This window comes from Lutra lutra, chromosome 5 (assembly GCF_902655055.1).
Source record: "Lutra lutra chromosome 5, mLutLut1.2, whole genome shotgun sequence".
NCBI lineage: Eukaryota > Metazoa > Chordata > Mammalia > Carnivora > Mustelidae > Lutra > Lutra lutra.
The window spans coordinates 31,744,229-31,766,501 of NC_062282.1; the positions used below are offsets into that span (position 1 = coordinate 31,744,229).

At 39.3% G+C, this 22,273-nt stretch overlaps 1 protein-coding gene across 4 annotated transcripts in view; it reads right to left on the bottom strand.

Moving 5' to 3' along the window:
• The window catches only part of DAB2 (DAB adaptor protein 2), a 49,087-nt gene that overhangs the window by 19,587 nt on the left and 7,227 nt on the right, over nt 1-22,273 (bottom strand). For 3 of the 4 annotated variants that reach the window (XM_047729699.1, XM_047729698.1, XM_047729697.1), the window contains 2 exons: nt 1,350-1,535; nt 45-184 (listed from right to left, as the gene is read on the bottom strand). In XM_047729699.1, coding sequence (XP_047585655.1) covers nt 45-184; nt 1,350-1,440 — 231 coding nt within the window. In that variant the 5' untranslated portion in view covers nt 1,441-1,535. Of the gene's footprint in view, nt 1-44; nt 185-1,349; nt 1,536-6,417; nt 6,523-22,273 lie in introns of those variants that run through there. The other variant, XM_047729700.1, reaches the window with a different exon arrangement.

Genomic DNA, 22,273 nt, shown 5'->3' on the forward strand with positions numbered 1-22,273 from the left:
GGTATTTGCTTGAGATAGAGACGAAGCATGCTTTCCTTTCCTACCTTTAGTTTCATCATAGAATCTTGGCTCATTTTATCCCCTCTTGCATCGGGCACATCATCAATGCCAATTAGTTTGGCTTTGTATTTTACACCATCACCTTTGAATCTGGCCAAAAGATACTCATCTGTTTTTTCAGAGCCTGAAGGAAAAAAAAGAAATATAGGATAAAATTTATAAATGCCTTTAAATATCATCCCCAGGTATGACCAAATATGTTCTGGAATCTCCAAAGATGAGTAGCACACATATTGGTTACATTACAGTTGCTCAAATATGAAATATTCTATCTTTATTTTTACTTCCTCTGAGTGAAGTTGTATTCTGTAATACTCTAAATGGTGTTGGGGTGGAGAGAAAGTGAACTCTTAAAAGTGCAAAATGGGGGCACCTGGGTGGCTCAGTGGGTTAAAGCCTCAGCCTTCGGCTCAGGTCAAGATCCCAGGAGTCCCGGGATGGACTGGGATGGAGCATCGGGCTCTCTGCTTCCCCTCCTCTCTCTCCACCTGCCTCTTTGCCTGCTTGTGATCCCTGTCTGTCAAATAAATAAAATCTTTAAAAAAAAAAGTGCAAAATGGACTGAATTATGGGAAATGTATGGGACTGTGTGAGGTAGATTTGTGGATATTCCTCATAATTTAAGAAATATTTTTAAGAGAAAGTAAGGAAGATAATGCTTTTTCTAATGAAAGAAAAATAAGCTACTGTACTATTTACTAACACTTTGAATCGCCAATAAGGTAGAAGAAAATTATGAATAAATTTATTTAAAAGTCATTAAGATACCTATCTCATCTTCAGAATTTCTTTTGCTTTTCTTAAAAAGACTACAGTCATCTCATTCCATAGCTAAAGTAGAAGCTAAAGTAAAAGGCAGGCAAGCCACGGCATATCCTCAAACTATGAATGATTAAGGACTCTGGCACTTTCTAGTGGTACTTCAGGTCAAGAGAACAAGGTCTAATAAAATAAAGATCTCGGTTTTTGAAAAACAGCTACTTCAGTAAAGAAAAGTGGTAAATAGATTACCGAAAGATAAATCTCTAATAATGGAGAGTGGTGTTTATCAACCAAACAAGCTATGATGAACGCTTCCCAGCAGGCTCCAGTGGGTGAAATCAGAGACATGTCCTGTTAGGAGTGGGGCAAAGTAATCTCTGCCAAAGTTGTTAAGGAGAACTTGAGAGTAGGCTGAGACTGAAGGGAGCCAAGGGCCAGCTCTTACTTCATTCACCTCAAACCTCACATTTCTTCAGAGGTAAGCAACATTCGCTCCCCTCAGTGGCCTCAAGAGGATATCTCCATACCTTTCTTTTTTTCCTTCTTTGATGGTGCTTTTGGTGCAGCCTGTTGGTCAGGCTGACTGTTAGTTGTGCTCGTATCTACTTCGTTAGACATGGCGAGAAGGCAGACAGCGAACTCCAGCACCAGCAGACACGGAGTGACACCAGGCAATCCCGAAGTCTCAAATGAACATAACCCACTACAGACACCTGTGGGCAGGGTTTAGAAGCATCATGAGATCATAACACGGCAAACCCAGGCGGTATGCTACTAGGCTGGCAACTCGTGATTTGAAAGTATATTTCTTCAGACTCATTTTGTTCTTTCTCCCGTATTAGACTGAACTCTGAAGAGGAGTGGGTAGGACTGTTTCCTTTGTAATTTTCAAAATGGAAATAGGGTGTTTACTAAGCTTTTCTTTAAGAACTGATGTCTGATAACATTTAATGATTACCCACCTAAATAGTTTGCCTTGGAATTTTGGCATTAAAAAACTAGTATTAAACATAGGGATCAAAACGTGTCACACATACAAAAATAAGATTTCAAAGCAAAATATAAATATGCTGGATGCTGAATCTGAGAAGATGGCAATTGGCATCTGAAATCAGACATTGTAAATTCTGCGTTAAAAATTCATTTAGTTGTAAAGGCAGGGTCAAGAATAAAGTTAAACATTTTATTCCTGTTGATAAATATATATTTTTTACATGTTGTGATTCTGCATATGATTTCCCAGGCTATCTAAGCCCTATCCTTTAAAGGACAACCATTTTTGACATTAACACTTACACTTATCAGGGGAAGAGTGAATTTATGGGATGTCTGTTGTGCAATTCATTGAGTGGCAATACTTTTATGCTATTATTTAGCATTATTATCCTTAAGGCAATTGTGGAATGTGTTCTTATAAGACTCCCTTATGTATAATGGCAGGTAAAAGAGAAAAACTTAGAGTCATTGTAAGCACACAGACGTGAACTAATATTTCAAAAGGTTCTTTCACCTCCCAGGAGTCAAAGTTTCTACACAGCTTCTGAAAGAGCATTAAGTTTCATGTAGAAGACCAGAGGATAGCAGCCATTCATAGTTTTGTAAACCTGTTAAGACACCCATGGACTGGTATATCCCACCCACCCCCAAATCTCTCTTCATTCTGTTTCTAAAGCATCCATTTATTTGAGCTTTTAATTTTTTTTTAAGATTTTATTTATTTATTTGAGGGAAGGCGGGGGGGAGAGAGAGAGAGAGAGCGAGCGAGCACATGCACATATTGGGGGATAGAGGGAGAGGGACAAGCAGACTCCCACCCAGCAGAGAGCCAGATGCAGGGCTCTATCCCAAGACCCTGAGATCATGACCTGAGCTAAAGGCAGACATTTAACTGACTGAGCCACCCAATTAGGTGCCCTAATTTGAGCTTTTTAAATTCAAGGACCATGTCCATCACATGGAAATGTATGTTATTATCTAGATATGTAAAGGGTAAAAAGTAAATCTCACATTTTTTGCTTCTCAGTCAGCTGAAATTGCACTTCCCTGGCTTCCTAATGTCAACATATTTTCCTCAAGGTGCATACTTCGTCTCTCCCCCCATGAATCTTTAAATGGTCTTTATAGTCTTAATAGTATTGAAAAACACACACACACACATATATAGAAATCTATATATGATTAATGTTTTAATTGAATTAATTTGGAGATTTAGTAGCTAATTGTGTTCAAAGATACCTGACTGGTAGGCAGCCAGGGAGACAGTCTCCTTACAGGTATAAGTCTTACGTAGCAGAGGACTCAAAGCCTTATTTAGTCAAGATTTAGTTGGGGGCCAGATACTAATAGCCTATTACGTGTATTAACTCAAAAAATCCAGAGTGACCCCACGAGTATTATGATATAATATTATTTCACTGTTCCAAGAGAAAGCCAAGGCACAGGGATTTTAAGTGATACAGCTGTTAAGTGGTAAAACCTGGGTCTATCTAACCCAGGCTGTCTGGCCCCAAGCCAGAGTTCCTCACATGTTACACTGATGGTTCTTCTCTGAGAAACCTCATACTAGCTACAAAGATGCTCTATTACATTCATGTAGTGGCCTTTAAAAAGATACGTCCAAAACTACAACCCTCAAACCTTTGAATGTAGCCTTATTTGGGAAAAAGGATCTTGAGCTGGGATCATCTTGGATTTGGGAGGGCCCTAAATCCTATAACAGGTATCCTTATAAAAGAAAGGCAAAGGGAGATTTGAGACAAAGAGCCCCACAAAGGAGAAGGTAATGTGAATAAGAGGTGAAGACTGGATTGGTATCTCTATAAACCAGGATTGTGAAAGTCCTCCAGAAGCTGGGAGAGAAGCACAGAACAGGTTCTCCCTCAGAGCCTCCAGAAGGAACAAACCCTGTTGACATCTTGATTTTGGACTTCTCACCTCAAGACTGAGAGAGAATAGGTTTCTGTGGTTTCAAGTTGATTAGTTTTTGGTGATTTGTTATGGCTGCCCTAGGACACTAACACAACACCTCTATTTTGTATGCCTTGATTGATTTCAGTGGTTCCCAAGATGTTTTCTGGTGACATGATAAATCTCCTAGTCGTATCCACACTTTTCCAATTTCAGTAAGCTAACAATTATTTTCTTAATTTCAGATAATTTATTCCATTTCTAGAGGATATTTGCCCATGTTAACAACATCAGGAGGTGAGACCAAGCTCTGACCTAGAGAGATGCAAGATACCCTCTTGTGTCCTCATCTTTTCCCCATTGGGTCCTCTCCTTTATAAGTTGCTCAGATCTCATCTCAGAAATAAGGAAAACACTTTCCTATAACTCTCTAATCATCATCTCATGATCCTTTCATGATTAAACATTTAAATTTGATAGTCTCCTACCCTTTACTTTTTCATATTCCCTTCCTCTCAAAGGACTTGTTCATCTCAAGTCTACTCTCAGAAATTCAACTACACTGCTGATGAGTGTCCCGACCAAATCCAATTATTTTACTGTTCAGCCTTTTGGAGGTATTTGACTGCATGCACCAGACACCTATCCCCTTCTGTGAGCCTTTTCCCTCCCTACATTTTGCTCCCATAACAACCTTGATGCTCCTGTCCATGGCTTGTATTTTCTGTGTTGGAATGATCTGGATTCTTTTTTTTTTTTTTAAATGATAAAGTTCTTCTAAATTTTAGAATAACATTGACACTTTCTTGCTTGGTCTTGTGGTGGCTCCCTTTGCATTTAGGACAAAAATTTAGATGTTTTTTGTTTTGTTTGTAAGATGCTTAAATATTCTTCCCTTTCTTATCTTCAACATCCTTTTCTTTCACTTTTGTATAGCAGCCCAAAGTTTCTCATTTCTTTCAGAGCATTTTTGTTTGATTCTTTACCTTTTCAAATATGCCCACATATTTGAAAGGTCCCCCACATGAGCTCATCCCAATTATCTATTTGCCCCTGAAGAGAGTAGGTAAGACCTCTCCTTGAAGCCTATCCCTCCTCCCCTCTAGTTCAGCTTTAAAATAATCTGGGTAGAAGAGTTTACTGACATCTCTGAAGCCTAATGTTGTACTTTTCTGCAGGATGTTATTTCTGACAAGAAAATGTTTAGGCCATTAAATTTGGCAAACTGTATTCTAAATTGAGAATATTTTAAAGGAATTTGACAAGTGCCCCAAAACATTTTGAGGGTTTGGGAGTGGGAATGGTGTTGTGTAAGTCATTAAAGTGATAGAAGACACAGCAACCTCACAGCTCAAGACGAGGTCTCAAATCTAGTGTCGGACGACTGGACCAAGATAGAAGGGTTCTGAAGCGAATGGTGCTACCTTGGTTTTATAGAAAAAACTTCTCTTTTCAGACAACTAAGTACAACTTTTCACACCACTGGAATCATTTTAAAGGTATTTGGCATTCTTTAGTTATGTCCTTCCACTATTTAGGAATGAGTAGTTATAAGGGCAAGGGAGAAAAAAATATAATAGAAAGAAAATGTTTCTTTAGTATAAATTCCCTGAAGAAATGTATATGTATATCAGGTTGCAATAACCAAAGGTAGGTCCGTACTGCAGGCCAGGCCATTTAAAATATATCCATGTTCCCTGAAATGATCAGAGTAGACTCTGCCCCAAGGCCCCAAGACTCAGAGATAAGCTCCTTTATAAAGAAATGTTGAAGAGGTTTTTTGAATGATTTCACTAAAAGCATCCTTCCAGTATCCCATATACCAGACTGATAAACATTTACCTTTCTCCCAAGGTTAAAAGAGCAAATCCCCCAGCACAGACTTTCCAAATGTCCAAGCTACCATCTGACATACAAAAGATGGGGGAAGTCCTGCTTCTAGACTCAGGTCCCTCTATAGAGAATAATCAACTTAAACATGTAAAAATGCAAATGTATAATTCTTCTAACAATGTTGCAGAATTGTCCATTGTTCTCATAAAACTTTCAGCAGGTTTTATAATGAATTGTTTTTGGAAACGGTTTCAGCCTGGAAAAGGGATCTGGGGGCCAAAAGGTTCCCTATTATTTTCTTTGATTACTTTCCCAAATTAGGGGCATTGTTTTAAAAAAAATTATCTAGATTGCATTAATCTTTGTGTTCTGTTTCAAAGCTCCAGTGAGGTAAAAGATTTTCATAAAGGGGAATAAGTGGGCGTAGGACATCCAGAAAGCCTATAGCCTTCTTATTCCTTGGGTTTAGTCACAGAAGAACTCTTCTGACCAAGAAGCACAAAATTAATCAGGAAACACATGCAATGGGGTGTTATCTGAAAGCAGGGATTACAAATTAAAGTTCAAAAACATATACAAAGGGTCACATAAACAGCTCCCCATCTAAACGTAGCTGGTTCTTGTTCCTGGGTGTGGGCTGTTTCCTTTGATAGAAACTCAAGGAGAGGAATAAGAAGGCACAGCTGGAAAGAGAGGAGGATCTAAAGCTATTGTAGATTCTTGACTCCTTCTTAAGGCAACTTCTTAAGTCTCCTTCTTAGGACCACAAGTTGTGAAAGAAACTTTGCTAGGTCAAGAAAACTACCTCCCCTTTGAGCAAAGATACATAACTTGGATTCTGGACTGAACACATACCTCCCTGAAAGAATGCGGGAACTTCCCCTTTCCATGGTACAAGAATCAGATGACTAGAAGGGATTCTGGAGTTTGCAACATCTTTTTTCAGTTTCTGAGAAGGTTCTGAGAAATGTATACCAGAAGACAGCTTGAGTCATCTTATGACAAGTATATCCCTTGCACAAGAAAAAAAAAAAAAATCTGCTAGTTTGTTTAGCTCTTAAAGTGATTCATGCAAGATGTCTAGTATTTAGAACCTGGAATAGACCCAGTCCAGGGACTAATTCATGTAGGGAGAAGCTTGGCTGGCCCTTCCTTTCTTGCTGGCTCCCTTTCCTCCACTAGGATTGTGTGGGTAGCAACAATGAGATAGCATTTAATGATTCCAGGTTTCCCAGCCATACCCTGATACAAGTGTCCCCTCTCTCTCCTAGCCAATCTTCCTATTATAATTATACACAGCAGAGAGAAATTTGCTTGCTCAGTCTCAAAATGCTGGTAAAAGGAATAACTTAAAGATTAACTTAATGGTAGTCCCATGCCACACATGGTAGAGAATCTGTTGTTAATGTTAAGGAGGAGGGAACAAACACTTCACTTACCAAGCACTTGAAACATTTATCCTGAAAGCTCTGTGATATAAAATGGGTCTATTTTATGAGTAAGTTAATGGACTCAGTAAGACCAAATCAATCACTAGTAAGTCATTAGGCTCAACATTGAACATGAGCTGTGTTCCCTTGTCTCCTATAGATATTGGTGGCTCTTATCTTTTTGAAAAAAAAAACAAAAAAAATCACACTGATTTTCACCTCTATTTTCTAAGCTTTTTAAAAGTCTTCATCCCCCCTGACATGAACATACCACATAAAATGGACACAGGAAAGAGTGTTAAGAGGAGTCAAGAACAAAGCAACATAAACATCTTTGTTAGTGTCTAGTACTTTGTACTTGTCAGAAAACACGCTCCCTTGTCCTTTGGAACTTACTCCTGTCTCAGCTGGGGTAATGCATTAGGACACGTGAAATATTAACCTCTAAAGCAGATCTTGGGGTCCAAGAGGGCAGCAAGCTGCCTTCCCCATTATTTCTCAAGTACCATTTTGCGAATAAGAGATGTTGCCAGAAATGTTACAGTGAAGTTCAGCTGTTTCTGGTACTTGATGTTTTAAAGCCTTTCTCCTTTAAACTGCTTGGAATCCTATGCTTTTAGGGAACGTTTATTCTACTCCGCAAAGGCCCAGTGCCATAGACAGGAAGATCTTTACAGCCTGTTTAATTGGGGAAATGAGACTATGTTAATGCACCCTGAAAAGGGGTCCTTAGGAGATTTTCTTGTAAGTGCTGACACTGCCATGGGGGCATCAGGAACAAAACATGCCTGAGCCAAGGAGGTCTACACAAGTTATGCATCGACAGAGAGCATTTTCCTTGCTTTGAACCCTTGGGAAGCACGGTGTAGGACCTAAAGGACGGACCTGAGAAGCTTTTCCTGTCTTTGGAACCAAATCAGACCAAGAGTGCCCCAAACAGTTAATTTTAGGTAGAGGTAGGACAGCAGAGCTGCTAAGGGTTGAGGCTTGGGGACTGTATGCACTTTCACCATTTTGCAGCTCTGCAGCTCAGGGCAACTTATCTAATATTCACATATGTAAAATGGGAACATAGTTTGCAGAGTCATTACCAGAATGCCTACTATATAGAAAGTGCTCAGTGAAAGGCAGCCGTGATGAAATCAAAGCAGTGTCTCACGTGCTGCGTCCTGTGTACTCTTATCCTGTCTCCAACCCTGCTTTTCCACAGCAACTGTTTGAACGATTTCAGAACAATGAGGACCAACATGCAAACAGCTAGCAAGTACACACAGAGAAGGATGTAGTGCTTTAACCAGTAAGGCCCAGGTGAAGAAGCGAGAGTGTTTGCCAGCGGTAGAGCCCCCTGTTCAACTCTGGCTTCTGAACACACTCTGAGCCACCCAGAGACAGAGTCAAATCCAAGCCTACATCACTACCATTGGCAGTTTAGAGGGTCAAGCTCCCATCACCTGGGGAATTTTTACTGGAGAGCTACTGAAAAGATGTCCATGCTACATCTAGATTGATTGGGTTTGAGTTCCAACCATCTACTTCCATGATCCTTTGTTCCCTTCAAGAAATGCCAAGTGGATAGATTTGGAGCTGGAAGAAACCCCGGGAATTATCAGTCACACCTTTTCACTACTAAAGATTAGGAAACTAAGGGCAAGAAGGAATGTATAACTTGTCCACCATTAAATGGCTGGCTGGTTGGGATGGAGCTGGTGTCAAGAGAAATCTAGATCCTAACATGAGGCTCTACTGTCCTATTCCTAGAGATTATACGTGTCACTTTTTAAAAACTATTTTTAAAGAAAACTGCTAAACCCATTACATACAGACCAAACCAAGAATATGTTCTATTTAGTAGATAAAGCAAGCACAGAACAGGAAGATAGCCTAGAATAATTTCATCTCAGGGATGTTTTCTGAATCAAAACAGAAAAAGGACTTCACATGATCTAATCATACAGTGTCACTGGATTCTTTTTTACCGAGGTAACTGGAGCCCTATTTGGTCAAATTGGCTTATTAATGTTGATTTGGCTGCTTGGAAGAAAGTATTTGGTTAGGTTTGAGTTGCAGCTCACAGATCAAAGCATTCAAATTCATTTTAGTACATTCTCTACTATTCAATGTGTGGCCTTTTCATTTTTTTTTTTTTTCCAGAACATGACAGGAAGTTTGACTTCTCGGGTTGGCAAATTTCAATATTTTTCGATTCATTATGACCTCTTTTAGTTTTTGTATCCACCACACCCATTTCGTTTTTAAAATAAGTTTTTATTAGGAATATCTCCTACTAGAGCCTAGAAAACAGTGATCAAAATAAATAGCGTTTAGGAGAATTTAAGCTGTAAAAAGGAGCTTAATGCTATCCAGAGGAAGGCCCATTCTCTAGATTGGGCAATGTAAGCAGTTCGCTAGGAATGTCTGCAGTTGTTCCCAAGCTGAACTGAAGTATTAAGTTTATGCTCAATTTTACAATCACATTACTCAGTTGTTTCAGTACAATGACTATTCGGTTAGAGGTAGAAAAAGAAAGTGTAAAAAAGTTAGAAAAAAGAAGAAAGTGTAAATTCATAATCAAAGTATGCTCCTGCCTCTTGGGGAAAGCTGGGTATAAGTTAGTGTGCTTACATGAACAAAGATATGCGTAGGGCACAGAGTCTAGAACCCCCTCTTTACTCTTATTCAGACTTGAAGAAAGAGTATAGCATTGGAATATCCCTGTGGTCTTTTGGCCACGTGGAATTCTTGTGCGCATGGACAAGCGAGGCTTGGAGTTGGGTTAATTGATAGTAGAGTGCATTACCCATCTCAACTGTAACATCCCTGTCATTCCACCCCAGTTCTTTTTTTTTTTCTTTTTTTAAGATTTCATTCATTTATTTGACAGAGAGAGATCACAAGTAGGCAGAGAGGCAGGCAGAGAGAGATCAGGCAGAGAGAGATCACAAGTAGGCAGAGAGGGGGAAGCAGGCTTCCCACCAAGCAGAGCCAGATGTGGGCCCCGATCCCAGGACCCTGAGACCACGACCTGAGCCGAAAGCAGAGGCTTAACCCACTGAGCCACCCAGGCGCCCTCCACCCTCATTCTTGGGCATCACCTCTTCTAGCTTAGACCAAATACAGAAGAGAAGCTGGAGTCTGACTTTATCCTTTAACTCACTTCTACCAAGGGAAGGAAGTGACATTGAAACTTTGGAGCTTTGAAAATGATGTTTCTGTCATTGCTTTACACTGCTGGGATTGGACCATTTGGGTTACGCTCTACCATGGTGCCCCTGACACCAGTAACCATCTGGACACAGCTCAACTAGCTATGGCATGTGTGCTCTGTATATCTCAAGTGAGCTGGGCAGGGCAATGTAGCAGACACAACCTGACATGGAAAGGGAATGGGGGACCTCTGGTCTAGTGTGCGGTATGCTTCAGCCTGATTTATCAGAGCTCTGCATGTGGGGGATCCGGGGCCCTGATCTCTCTAACAATGTGTTTCCTTTTCTGCTCTTGTCTCATTTGTACTTATACCTCATGAGCCATGTGGGGAAGAGAGATTGGCAAGGTATTGACTCCATCCTCGAGTCAAACTTATAATATTAAGTACCATCTTGAACCACCTTATTAGTTGTTGCTTTTTCTATTAGAGAGCTATCAGGTCACCTATGGAAGAAGCCAAGAATGATTCCATTAATTCTGAGGAAAGGCTAAATAAATATGGCTTTTTGTGGGGTGGGAGGTCCATACACCTTGGGCTTTAGGCTCAAAGGTAGCTGGCAATATGGTTAGTAAATCTGTACAGCAAGCTAAGACATTCTGGGGGAAATGGTCAATGGACCGAAGTAGTCAACATGGGGCAGATGTGTGTGTTTGGCGGGATAGGGAAGAAGGAAAACCTCTTTATGGCTAAGGAATGGATATTCAGTGAGCAGGCTACACTGAAGTCCTGGTCTGAAATGTCAGGGTTCCCACCGAACCCAACCAAGAAGAAACTTTCCACACTTTGGGCAGCATCATTGGTACCATGAGTCAAATTTATAATATTAAGTGGGGTGGGATGTGTGAGCAGGCGGAAAGAGCTGTGTGACCACAGGGCCTGTGGAGACGTGACAGAATTCTGCTGAGCACTCCTCCCCACATGCTGAGACCCCACTGTAGGCCAGTGATGGCAGCGTCTGCTTCTGCCACCAAGTGCTTGCTTCAGTGGGGAAAACCCGGCATGTTTCGGTGGTGGCACAGTAACCTGTACCAAGGTGCTGTCACAAGGCTGGGGACACCACGCTGTAGTGACAGTGACAGAAAGGGGCCCTTGCAGAGTTTGCTACTTCTAGTTGTGAAGTGATAGTAACCAGAAAGTATGCCGAAAATTCATGTGGAAAGAAAAAGATTTTTAAAAGCTGAAGTGTTGATAGATAATTGGAATAGGCAAATGGAATGAATCAGTTTTAAAATTTGAATTTAGAAGAACTCTGTTGTGTACTATTAAATGGTAAAGTAGGATACTGTATTTCAGTTTGCTTTTCCCTCATCCTAAAGCCAAGGAAAGAGGGTATTCTAAAGAATATTTACAGGAACAGTTTTAGGGTTTAAAATGTTAAAAAAAAAATACCACTGTTAACATGGAAGCCTCTAGAAATTTTCTACTGCAGGAACTTTGGGGAATGATTTGAGGAGAAGCATTATGGAACAGGTATAAAAATACAATAAACATATGACTCCTACTTTGAATTTGGCACTTAAATGTATAATGGATATTATGCTTGACCCTTGCAGGAAAAGAGTAGTCCAAAAGCTAATGAACCGGGGTGAGGGAAAAGGGCTGTCATTGTTCCATTTGATTCCTAGGCCTATACACTGACACTATTCATACCTTTTTCACCAGTCTTCCCTCACGTATAGGTATACCTACTCAAAGTGACCAGCAAGTTTTTCATTTTTTTCTCATGTCTATTCTTCCCAAGTTAGGTTAGCTACCAGAAATAACTCCTCTTCCTAGCTACAAGCCAGTTTTAAAATAAATCATAGAAATGAATCTTAGCTTGTGTCCTAGAACACACAACATCAAGTCGTGCTTTCTTGTTCCCATATGAAATAATCCTGAATTAAGTGAAAATGGGTGTACAGCATATCTAGCATGTGGACTTCAGGATACAATAGTTTTTTTTTTTTTTTTAATTTGCACCCTTCACCTATGATACTTCTACATATAGATCCTAATTGTTAAACACAGTCCACTTTCTACTCCAGTACCATTCCAATAGTCGTCTTGAAAGTCTCCGTGGATGTTAGAAGAATGTTATTTAGGACCATCTGCATTTTAAACATAAGGAAGAATGAAGAGCTACGAATTATTAATGTAGATGAATTATTTTATGATCGACTACAGCAGAGCACTTTAAAAGCAAGCAGGTAACCTAAAACTTTTCCTCTTCCAAGGCAAGAAACTTTGCCTGATATTTGGTTTCTTCTTTAATAGCCTGGCTGAATTATATTAAATCCCAATGTGGTTTTCCTTTCCAGGCAGAGGCCCACGTTTATATAATCCTCAAAGCCAGTGCCTGAGTGTTTCTGTACCTTTCCACAACTCATGTTTCAGAGACAAGCTGTGTTTTGAAGAGCTTAAAGGAACGAGAATCCAGCTGCCTTGTACCATCAGCACAGAAAAGTCAAACTGTGGTGTGTTTCATAATTGTAAATGGACAGACAGAACTTTTTCTCTCTGTGTCTGTACATAGACCAAAACTATGAGAAAAAAGTTCTTATAGCCATGTAAGACACAACACAAAATCAGTTTAAGTGATCCCACCCTAATATGTATCTCTGGGTTCTAGGTGGCCTTTCCAGTCGAATACATCCTTTGTTTTAGTGTCCAGTCTCCCCTTAGAGCTGGCATTAGCCTTCCACGAGAAACTTGCCATTGGCTCACATTTCCACATCTGATAGGACCTTTTCTAGTTGGCCAGGTCTCCACCTCCAACAGGGCATTCGTGCTTTATCTTTAAGAATGATGGTGGCCCTACTAAGCCCCGTGGTTAAGAATGTATGTTTTTAAAACTACTTTTTTGTTATCTGTATGCTTGATATATCAATTATCATTTTATGGATGGTTCTTCCTAACTTAGCTAATTTCCCTTTAAAAAAAAAAAGAGAATTGGTTGCTTTTAAATAAGAAGAAGACAAAAAGAATCATTTACCGAATAAAAAGGGACTTTTCTACTTATTTGCCAAATTTCAGGTCTGCATAGAACCTGATGACCAGCCCTCTCCCCTCCTGACTGCAGTGTTCTACCACACTGAAGGTTACAAAGTTCCAGGATGCTATCCAAAAGGCCAGGGGAACTCGACTGCGAGAAGTAAGTATACAGGCTCATTTTCTTACTCCTTGGTTGCTGACCAAATTAGGTAAGTTAACAGGTAAGAAATCCCTAGGTAATTTCAGGTTCTGGTGGACAAGAAGAAAGCTGGATCTGCCAACTTGTTTTCTTGCTTCTTGAGGTAATATGCTAATACTACTCAAGTGTGGAAAATTTAGGTGGCAGGATCCAAAAAAGGTCCTGGAATAGCTAGACTACCTGCTCGGAAGCTGTGTTTATCTACAAACACCCCAAGAAGCTGCTGCAGAGTGAGCACAAGATGGCAAAAATGCACAAGTACCTTTGTGCTAAAGTTCACGCTCTGTCATTATTCTTTCATCTTTTCAGAACTGGTATTGGACCAAGTAAGTACTGAGAATAAATAAGTGTATTTCTAAATTAAACTGAAGGACGGGAATATTCGAGATAGCACACTCACCCCTGCTAAAGGAGGCAGATTTGGGATTTTAGTTGCTGCACAATTGAAGCAACTACATCAAACAACAAATGATCCCACTGTATTGAAATATCTGTGTAGGGTCCTTCACAGCACAGACAGATGAGCAGAGGTAGTTCCAACTGCAATTAGAAAAACCTACCACTTAATGTCAGACTTTTACTTATAAAGTCTCAGCATGTGAGATAGATGTTGTTTCACGAACTCTCTCTCTATAAATCCAAGTAAATGTAACCAAAATTATGCCTGTCAGAATCATGTAAGTCATCACCATTAACGGGTCCTGCCTCCACAGACACGGCCCAGACTTCTACCTTAGGAATCAAGAAGCACAATCAGAAAGTTTGGAAAAGTAATTCAAGGAGTTTTGTATCTACCAGAGCCTCCATGGAAAAAGCCACCCCATGTGATCCCAAACATTAAACAATGTTCCTTAACCAAGAAGCTTTCAGACGGTCAATTTCCATACTACCTTTGGCAACTCATTGAAGTGACTTCTACCAATAAGATTAAAATGGATGTGGAGTTTCAGAGAACTAAGTGTACTTACGAAATGAGGATACAACTTACTAATCTTCTTCCTAGTTATAGTAATGAAAGAGCACAAGGAAAAGACCTCAAGTTTCACCTTACTCTGTATAGATTTAAGAAAAAGTTTATTCTAGGATTTAAAGAGTGACTTCGAAGATTTTCTAACTTGCGTATTCTACTGGGTTGCTTTCTTACATCATCTTTTCTGACATTAAAATCATTCCAGGGCTGGGGGAAGGGACAAAAAAAATAAAGGTTTTTTTTTTTTGAGTTGCTGCATAAAAATAAGATATCTAAGAAAATTATCCTGGGTATGTCATTAGACAACATTTCCAAAGGCTCGAGTTTTGTATATTTCATTTCTTTTTTTTCCTTTTAAGATAAACTCCTGAGGTGGCATTCACCACCGATTTTGAGGAGCCTAGAAAAGTACTATTTTTCCCCCAGTCACAATATAGTTTTGTTTTTCTACTTTTGACTTAATTATTATTCTACAAGATTGAAGAAATAATTAGTGTCTTAACTGTATATTTCTGTGAAATAATCGTCAATGTAATATGCTGTTTCTTATAAGCCTATACTGCTAGCCTGATAAACAACTCAGTTTGGATATTTTACAAGGCAATAAATGAATTAACAAGTCATCAATTCATATGGTGCCAAAGGAATTGCTACTTCCCTAAAAGGGCTTAACTTATCTGAGATGATAAATTTATATACTAGGACCATCTAGTTTTCCTGGTTTTCTAAACTATAAAGACTCATTTATTGGATCTATCGCTGTGTCCTTTAAAATGTGTTATTCAGGATCATATCCAGCTGCACGTGAATCTTCATGTGAACCTGATGCTGGATGACCCTCTACTCCTTCCATGTTAACTGAATATGATTTAAGCTAATAGCAAGATTACTGTTATTTAATAGTTGTGCTAAAAACTTTGGAAGTATATTCTGTTTTCTATTCATTAGAGCTTTGACTAGACATTGTGTCAAGTATTTTTCCTTTGCATTAAGTTATTACTCATATACCTGCCTAGCACTCAGAGACCCAAGGATCCTTTAATGGGCACGTTTTTGTTTCAAAGCAAGAAGCTGGTAAAAAACAATCATTATCATCTTCATCATCATCATCATCTGACTTACCACACACATCATCTGCCTTTCCCAGAATAAGTAGATGGAATAAGAGCTCTCCCAGGCCTCTTAAATGCATGCCATCTCTATTGGGCTTTTTTAAGATGATAAAACATGGGGGTGAAACTTGGGTCTAGCATAAGGCAAACTAGTAGCAATGGTTGCTAATTACATGCCACTTTGCTGGGCTTTCCCTGAGACCTCCCGGCCCATTATGAGATAGTCCTATTTTTATTGAACTACAAAAAGGCTTCTGGTTAGCCTACACAGGAATGTCAACATCAATGACTCACTGTAAAGGAAGTTTCTCTGGTTTATAAGAAATGTAATATTTAAGCAACATGTTTCATTAGCTTTTAGAGCAATCTCGTCTAGTCTCTGAACTAGTAATAATCTGTTGCAAAATTCTGTGCCTGCTAAGTAATTGACACTTAAATACTACAGCAACCATGGGATGGATATAAATGATTAGATTGTTGTTCCACGTGTCACCTCTCTTTATTATCCCTATTATAGTCATTAAATAAATGTAACTCGAGCCGTCCTAGAAGCTTTGGACAGATTCACGGTGGCATCTGCTATTTCCTGATCTTAGAATGTAGGCATTTTTAGCATCAGAGAATGTAATTAGATCATTCATTTCCTCAGCTGAACTCTATAGCTCTGTGCAAAGACAAGTCTTCTTTGAAAGCCACTATTAAGTTCCTAATCCAATCTTTATTAAAAAGACTCAATATTGTAGACAAGGAGGTTAAAACAAATCCTCAAAAAACTAATGATCAAGCCCTTCTATACCCCACAGATCCCTTCTAGTGCAGCAAAGTCTGAAATTAGGAATGTTTATAGTTGTAAGGGTTTTTTTTTTTTTTTTCTAAACTAGGTTGCACTCCTTAATGAATTATTGAAGCATGTAGATAATGAATTCCACCAAAGAAAATAGTGAGAGAAACAACACCAAGGAACTAATTTTTCTTAGTTCCACTAACACAAGCAAGTTCTATTTTGGGGGCTATCAGAAGTGGATGTGATTAAAATTTCTTTCTGAGGGTCAATCTCTCCAGCATTGAGGTCCCTTACCCTACGTTCCATTCTACATTTGCACCCCCATCTAAGAAAATCCCTTAAAAGGGTAAAAACAAGTGCCTTCCCTTTTGACTATGAAAGGCCTGTCATCTGTCTCACACCTAGCCAGAGTGACTACACAAATGGGAAGTCATTAGCTACCCTAGATTTTGCCCAGAAGTCATGCTATTAGAAGACTGAGAAGGCCTTCAAATACTGACAGCTTTTTAAAAAATTTATCATTATTATTATTACTATTATTATTTTATTCAGAGCACCTCGGGTTTGGTGATTAATCTTTGTTCAAAAACCACTATAACTGAGAGAATGAAAACAAAATTTGTCCCTGAATGCAAGCTAATTCATGTAACAACTTTGTGTCCCCACTATGTGCCAGACACTCTTCTAGAGCTTGGGATATGTCAGTGAGCAAAAGAAAGATCTATTCCTTTGTAGGGTTTATCCTCTAACAGGGAAACACATAAATAGATTATAGTCTTTCAGAAGGTGGTAAATGTCCTGGAAAAAAAAAGAGAGAGAGAGAGAGAGTGGATTGGAAGTGCAGGGTTAATGATGGCTTAAACAGTTTTCTTAGGAATGCAGAAGAAATACCGTATTTTTGCAAGTTAAATTTATTGGATGTTTATTATATGCCAGGTGTGATGTGTGATGTATGATGCTAAACCTCTCTCGTTTAATACTATGGGGGAAGGACTGATATCCCTACCTGACAGGAGAGAAGGTGAAGTACAAAAGTCAACCAACCCACTAAAAATCCCACAGGGCTAATACATATGCTTTTAACTTCTCTGTTTTAGAATTATACGAGCAAAAAGAGAGAACTAAACTCAGTTCTTCAGATTAGAGGAATGTGAATTGGCCAGAAAACACTTTCAGGAAAGAGGAATTGATAGCAGTGAGTAAAGCATACTTATGTCAGCTTGGCTAGAACACAGGACTGTGTTGGGTGATACAAGGGGAAAAGGTTGAAAGTTGGGTCAAACTGGATTAGAGTGAATTTTCAGAACTACATTTTGTCTAGACAATACTGGGAAGACTGAGGTTTTGAGCAGTGGTGTGGAGGCTGGGGTGGTGACAAATCTGAGTACGGACCACGGCATCAAAGAGTGACATTGCTTTGTAGTATGATAGTTGCATGAACTTGCCACTTTGAGTGATTCAGCACGGCCATTTTTTTTCATTTAAATACTTGGCTAATCTTTTGGAAACAAAGCTTTTTAATTGAAAGGTTAAGGTCTAACAAATCTCAAATGTCAGATCCAAGGTTATCCATCTTGCCAAGCTATGATGCTCAAACTTCAAACAAACCAAGTGTCCTAGAAGTGGCTTAAAAAAAAAAAAAAAAAAATCAAAGGCCATTATGTCTTATAACCTTCATTCTAAGAAGATCCATTTCATCCTAAAAATAGAATTCTCATAATGTCAGCTTTCTAAAAGCTGATATAAGTGAATTGGTATTTTGAAATGTGACCACCTAAAGGAATAATATCCTTTACAGAAGGCCGCTACCAACTAAAAGAGTCACATTGTTATAGCTCCTCATTTGAAGCAGAATATATAGCATTTCTCCATTTTATCTATGTTCTTCATATAACTTGAAAGACTAGGAAGATCAGTACCAAGGAAATGCTGGTTAAGAGGGGAGCGAGCAGGATAAGAGACAGATTTCTGTTCCTTACGCCTTTAGAATAGTGATATTAGGGTGACACGTGCCGTTCTGCATTTTTAAAATTAAATTCCTTAGAGACAAGCTAATTTGCGAGATAGCAATATTTAAAATGGAGGTAAATCTACAGTCTTTCTTGGGCTAGAGATAGAATCATGAAGGTGCTTTAGAATTCAGTCATGTGAAATTAAACTCAAGAGCTAAGAGAACCTACAAAATGAACATGCACACTATGGAATGCCGCTACTGTAAGCTTTGAACTACTGACTTGGACATCATTCGTGGAGATTTACCTATCCGAAGTCATTGAGAAAAATTCCTGATGTATTAAAAAATGAATATTTGGGGGGCGCCTGGGTAGCTCAATGGGTTAAAGCCTCTGCCTTCAGCTCAGGTCATGATCCCAGGGTCTTGGGATCCAGCCCTGCATCGGGCTCTCTGCTCAGCAGGGAGCCTGCTTCCTCCTCTCTCTCTGCCTGCCTCTCTGCCTACTTGTGATCTCTGTCTGTCAAATAAATAAATAAATAAAATTTTTTAAAAAAAGATGAACATTTGGATCAAATGGTCACCAGGATTTGAAAAAATTCTTTTATGTTGGGATTGTTAAACTTGGTCAGCGTTTGGTCTATTGTTCATTTTTAGGCTGTTTACCTTGGACCCAAGGGAATCTGTGGAACAGTAATGAATTGGCCACACAATTTGGGCATTTTAAGAGTCTCATGCTCTACCGACTGAGCTAGCCGGGCGCCTCAATTTGGGCATTTTAAAGAGCCTAATAGATATTGCAACCTTACATTACAGCGGCATTATGCCAATTTTAAAAAAACAGCTTTCTTCTGATTTTGGCAGAAATTGTGTTAAGTCAAAGGGATAACCTTAATTATCCAGTGCTTGAGCCAAAGATTTCATCTATTTCTTCCATTTTTATTAGGTTTTTTGTTTTGTTTTGTTTTGGTTTTTTTGGAAGCAGGTTAGTGGCAACCTTAAAGAGAAGAAACAGAAGGAGAATAAGAAGTTGTCCTTGGGTGAAGTATCAGGTGGAAGACTATTCACCACTACAGTAATTATCAGCCAGGTGATTACATCCATCGTGTCAGATCAATGTATGAGCTATGATCAATACTCCATTAGCAGAAGTTAACCCAAGGACTTGAAAAGACCACACCATCTGGAGAATTTCAGTAACAGCTTGTCTGCCTTTCTCAGGCCCTGAGCAGATTTAAACTAGAGGAACATATGGATGCTACTCATTATAAAAGTTAAAAAAAAGGATTCAGAATTGTTTGACTTATACCAACAGATGATAAGGTGTGCTGAAGTTTCGCATTTTGCTCACTCTATAATAAATTACTGTCAATGGTGCAAAGGAGAGCGTCTTGTCACTCATTCACTTGGCCATCTGGTTATTGGTTATTGAACACCTACTGTGTGCCAAGTGCTGTGGTATGCTCTATATACAGTGCTGAAAGAGACATGACCTCTGTTCTCAAGGCGCTTAGAGTATATATAGGCAGGGGAGAGAGAACAAGCAGGTAATGGTTTCAATCGGTGCTAGGTTTTTTAGAGGAAACATTTCTGATTAGGGTAGAAAGTCTCATTGCCATGAATAATGCTTAATAGGAGCAAAATGAGTTCTACTTCAAGGGCTCCTGTATAAATTGCTGTCTTATTTATATCAACCATGGAAAGATGCAAATTTTGTCTTAAAGGCTTAATTACCCTCTTCAACAGACAGTTTTAAAATTATGACATTTACCTAAAGCACTAATTAGATGGAAGATATTTACATTCAATGTTAGGGAGTCCTCTATACCCATATAATGATCTGGAAGAGCATCTGTGTGACAGAGCCAGCCGGAGGGAAGAATCTCGTGATTCACTTGGTTATTAAAGAGCATCAATGACGATTCCTGAAAAGTTATCCAAATTTCCGAATCAACATTATATCCTAAACACGAGAAATGCTGTGCTCATTTGGCATTCAGTTTTCGTCACTTCAGAAGGGCAAGCAATTCAGAGATGACATGAACCTCCATATTCTAGAACCAGGCACGTTCGGCAGTGCTCTCACTCATCAGATTTTCTGAGTACAATAATGCCACTTGCAGATCAGGCAAAACTACCGAATCACAGATTTTAATGAAGCAATATTATGAAAGTGTAACCAGGGCCACACCAAAGTGCTTTGGTATTTGAGTAACACGGCCGACTTACAAGAGCATTGGCAGGGGAGTATCCGATAGGTCCGGTTAATGTAAGTCTTTCAAAAACTGGACTTTATTATCATTGCAAGTAGGAAGCCCTTAAACAAGTGTTGGCTGCGCGGAATGTAAGAGTCCAGATCCTAAAACAGAACAGGGTTGCCTCCGTTGTCTCTATTACTGAGTTCTCATGTAGAAAGTTGAACATTTGCATCTCAAGATGCTATCTGGAAACAGAACTACAGAATGTATTTGGTATGTGGATATGCCTCAAAGATCAGTAACCGTACTGGCCATAGTTCAGCATAAAACTAAGATTTTATCATAGACTCTTCTCATGTCTACCAAATCTGGCAAACCTGTGACCCTCTATTTTCTAGAACTATCCTTTATGTCCATTCCCCACCTCCCTCCCCACCAAAAAAAATTAAAAAATTATTTTTAGTATTCCTCCCTAATCTTGCCTCATTGTCACCCCAAGTTCCTGTTTCCAAAAGAGTGATACTTCCTTGTATCATGTATCGTGTCCCTCACAATTCGCCAATTCATATTACACTGTTATTTTGGTATTTTCTGTACCGTAACATAGGTGCTTTTTAAGATATTTAGAATTCTTGAAGTAAAGAAACTTTTCGTGAGGCGAATTTTTCCTTCGCCTTCTCAAAAAGGTCCAATGAGAATCCAAGTGGTAAGAAACTAGTTGTAAAATGACTTACTTTTATGGGTGAATTCTTGTGGGAGTGCCCTATCAGACTTCGTGGCCTTCCTGATTTTATATATATTTTTTTACTTATTTGACAGAGAGAGCAATCACAAGTAGGCAGAGAGGCAGACAGAGAGAGAAGGGGAAGCAGGCTCCCTGCTGAGCAGAGAGCCTGACACAGGACTCGATCCCAGGACCCTGAGATCATGACCTGAGCCGAAGGCAGCGGCTTAACCCACTGAGCCACCCAGGCGCCCCCTTCCTGGTTTTATATTAATCAGGCATCTCTATCTATCTATCTATGTATCTATGTATATTTAGAGAGAGAGAGAGAGAGAGACCTGTTCCTTAGGGAGGCTAATCTTTTCCATTTGCCCTGGACACACACACACACACACACACACACACACACTCCACTTTCTTGTGTTGCGACCCTAGGCTGTAATACTGCCTTCACCTATGTGAATTCCTTCCCATCATTCAAGGTCTACTCATGGTGTATTGCCTTAGCGGAGTCCACCAGCCCTTCACAGCCTACTGTTTCTCTCCACTTGCCACGACCTCTTGTTGCCCTCCAATTCATATAGAACTCTTCCCCCAACTCAATGAAATTGTGAGGTCAGGTCCTACTTTCTGATACCCACATAGTTTGGTAAAGAGTAGTGCACTTAAAACATTAGGGGTGACATATATTTTCCATTTGCTCCCTAATATTCTCTTAGGCAAATCTTTTCTCTGCATTGTTGATTTGTCATGGAATATAGGCTTTTGTTCAACGGTTAAACGATCTCTGCTCAAAGTCATTCTGCCAGGAGAGCTAGGTGAATTAATCTGAGTCAGCATTTTGTTTTCCTGATTTAACAAAGAGATCCACTGCATAACAAGTACAGATTAAAGTTCTTGTGCTTATATCCAAGGCTCTGTGCAATCCATCTCTCCTCTCCAAATCCATGTCTTCCTTCTCTGCCATCTGTACTTGCTCTTGGTCAAACTGGCAAGTCTGTATCCTTGGATGTGCACCTGCATAATTTGCTTATGTGCTTCTGCCTAGGATGCATTTTTCTTCTATCTGATATCCACCATTCTTTCAAAAGCTAAGTCCATTATCACATACTGGTATCCTTTTCTTCTCTGGATCCTACCCATACCACTTCATTGTAACACAACC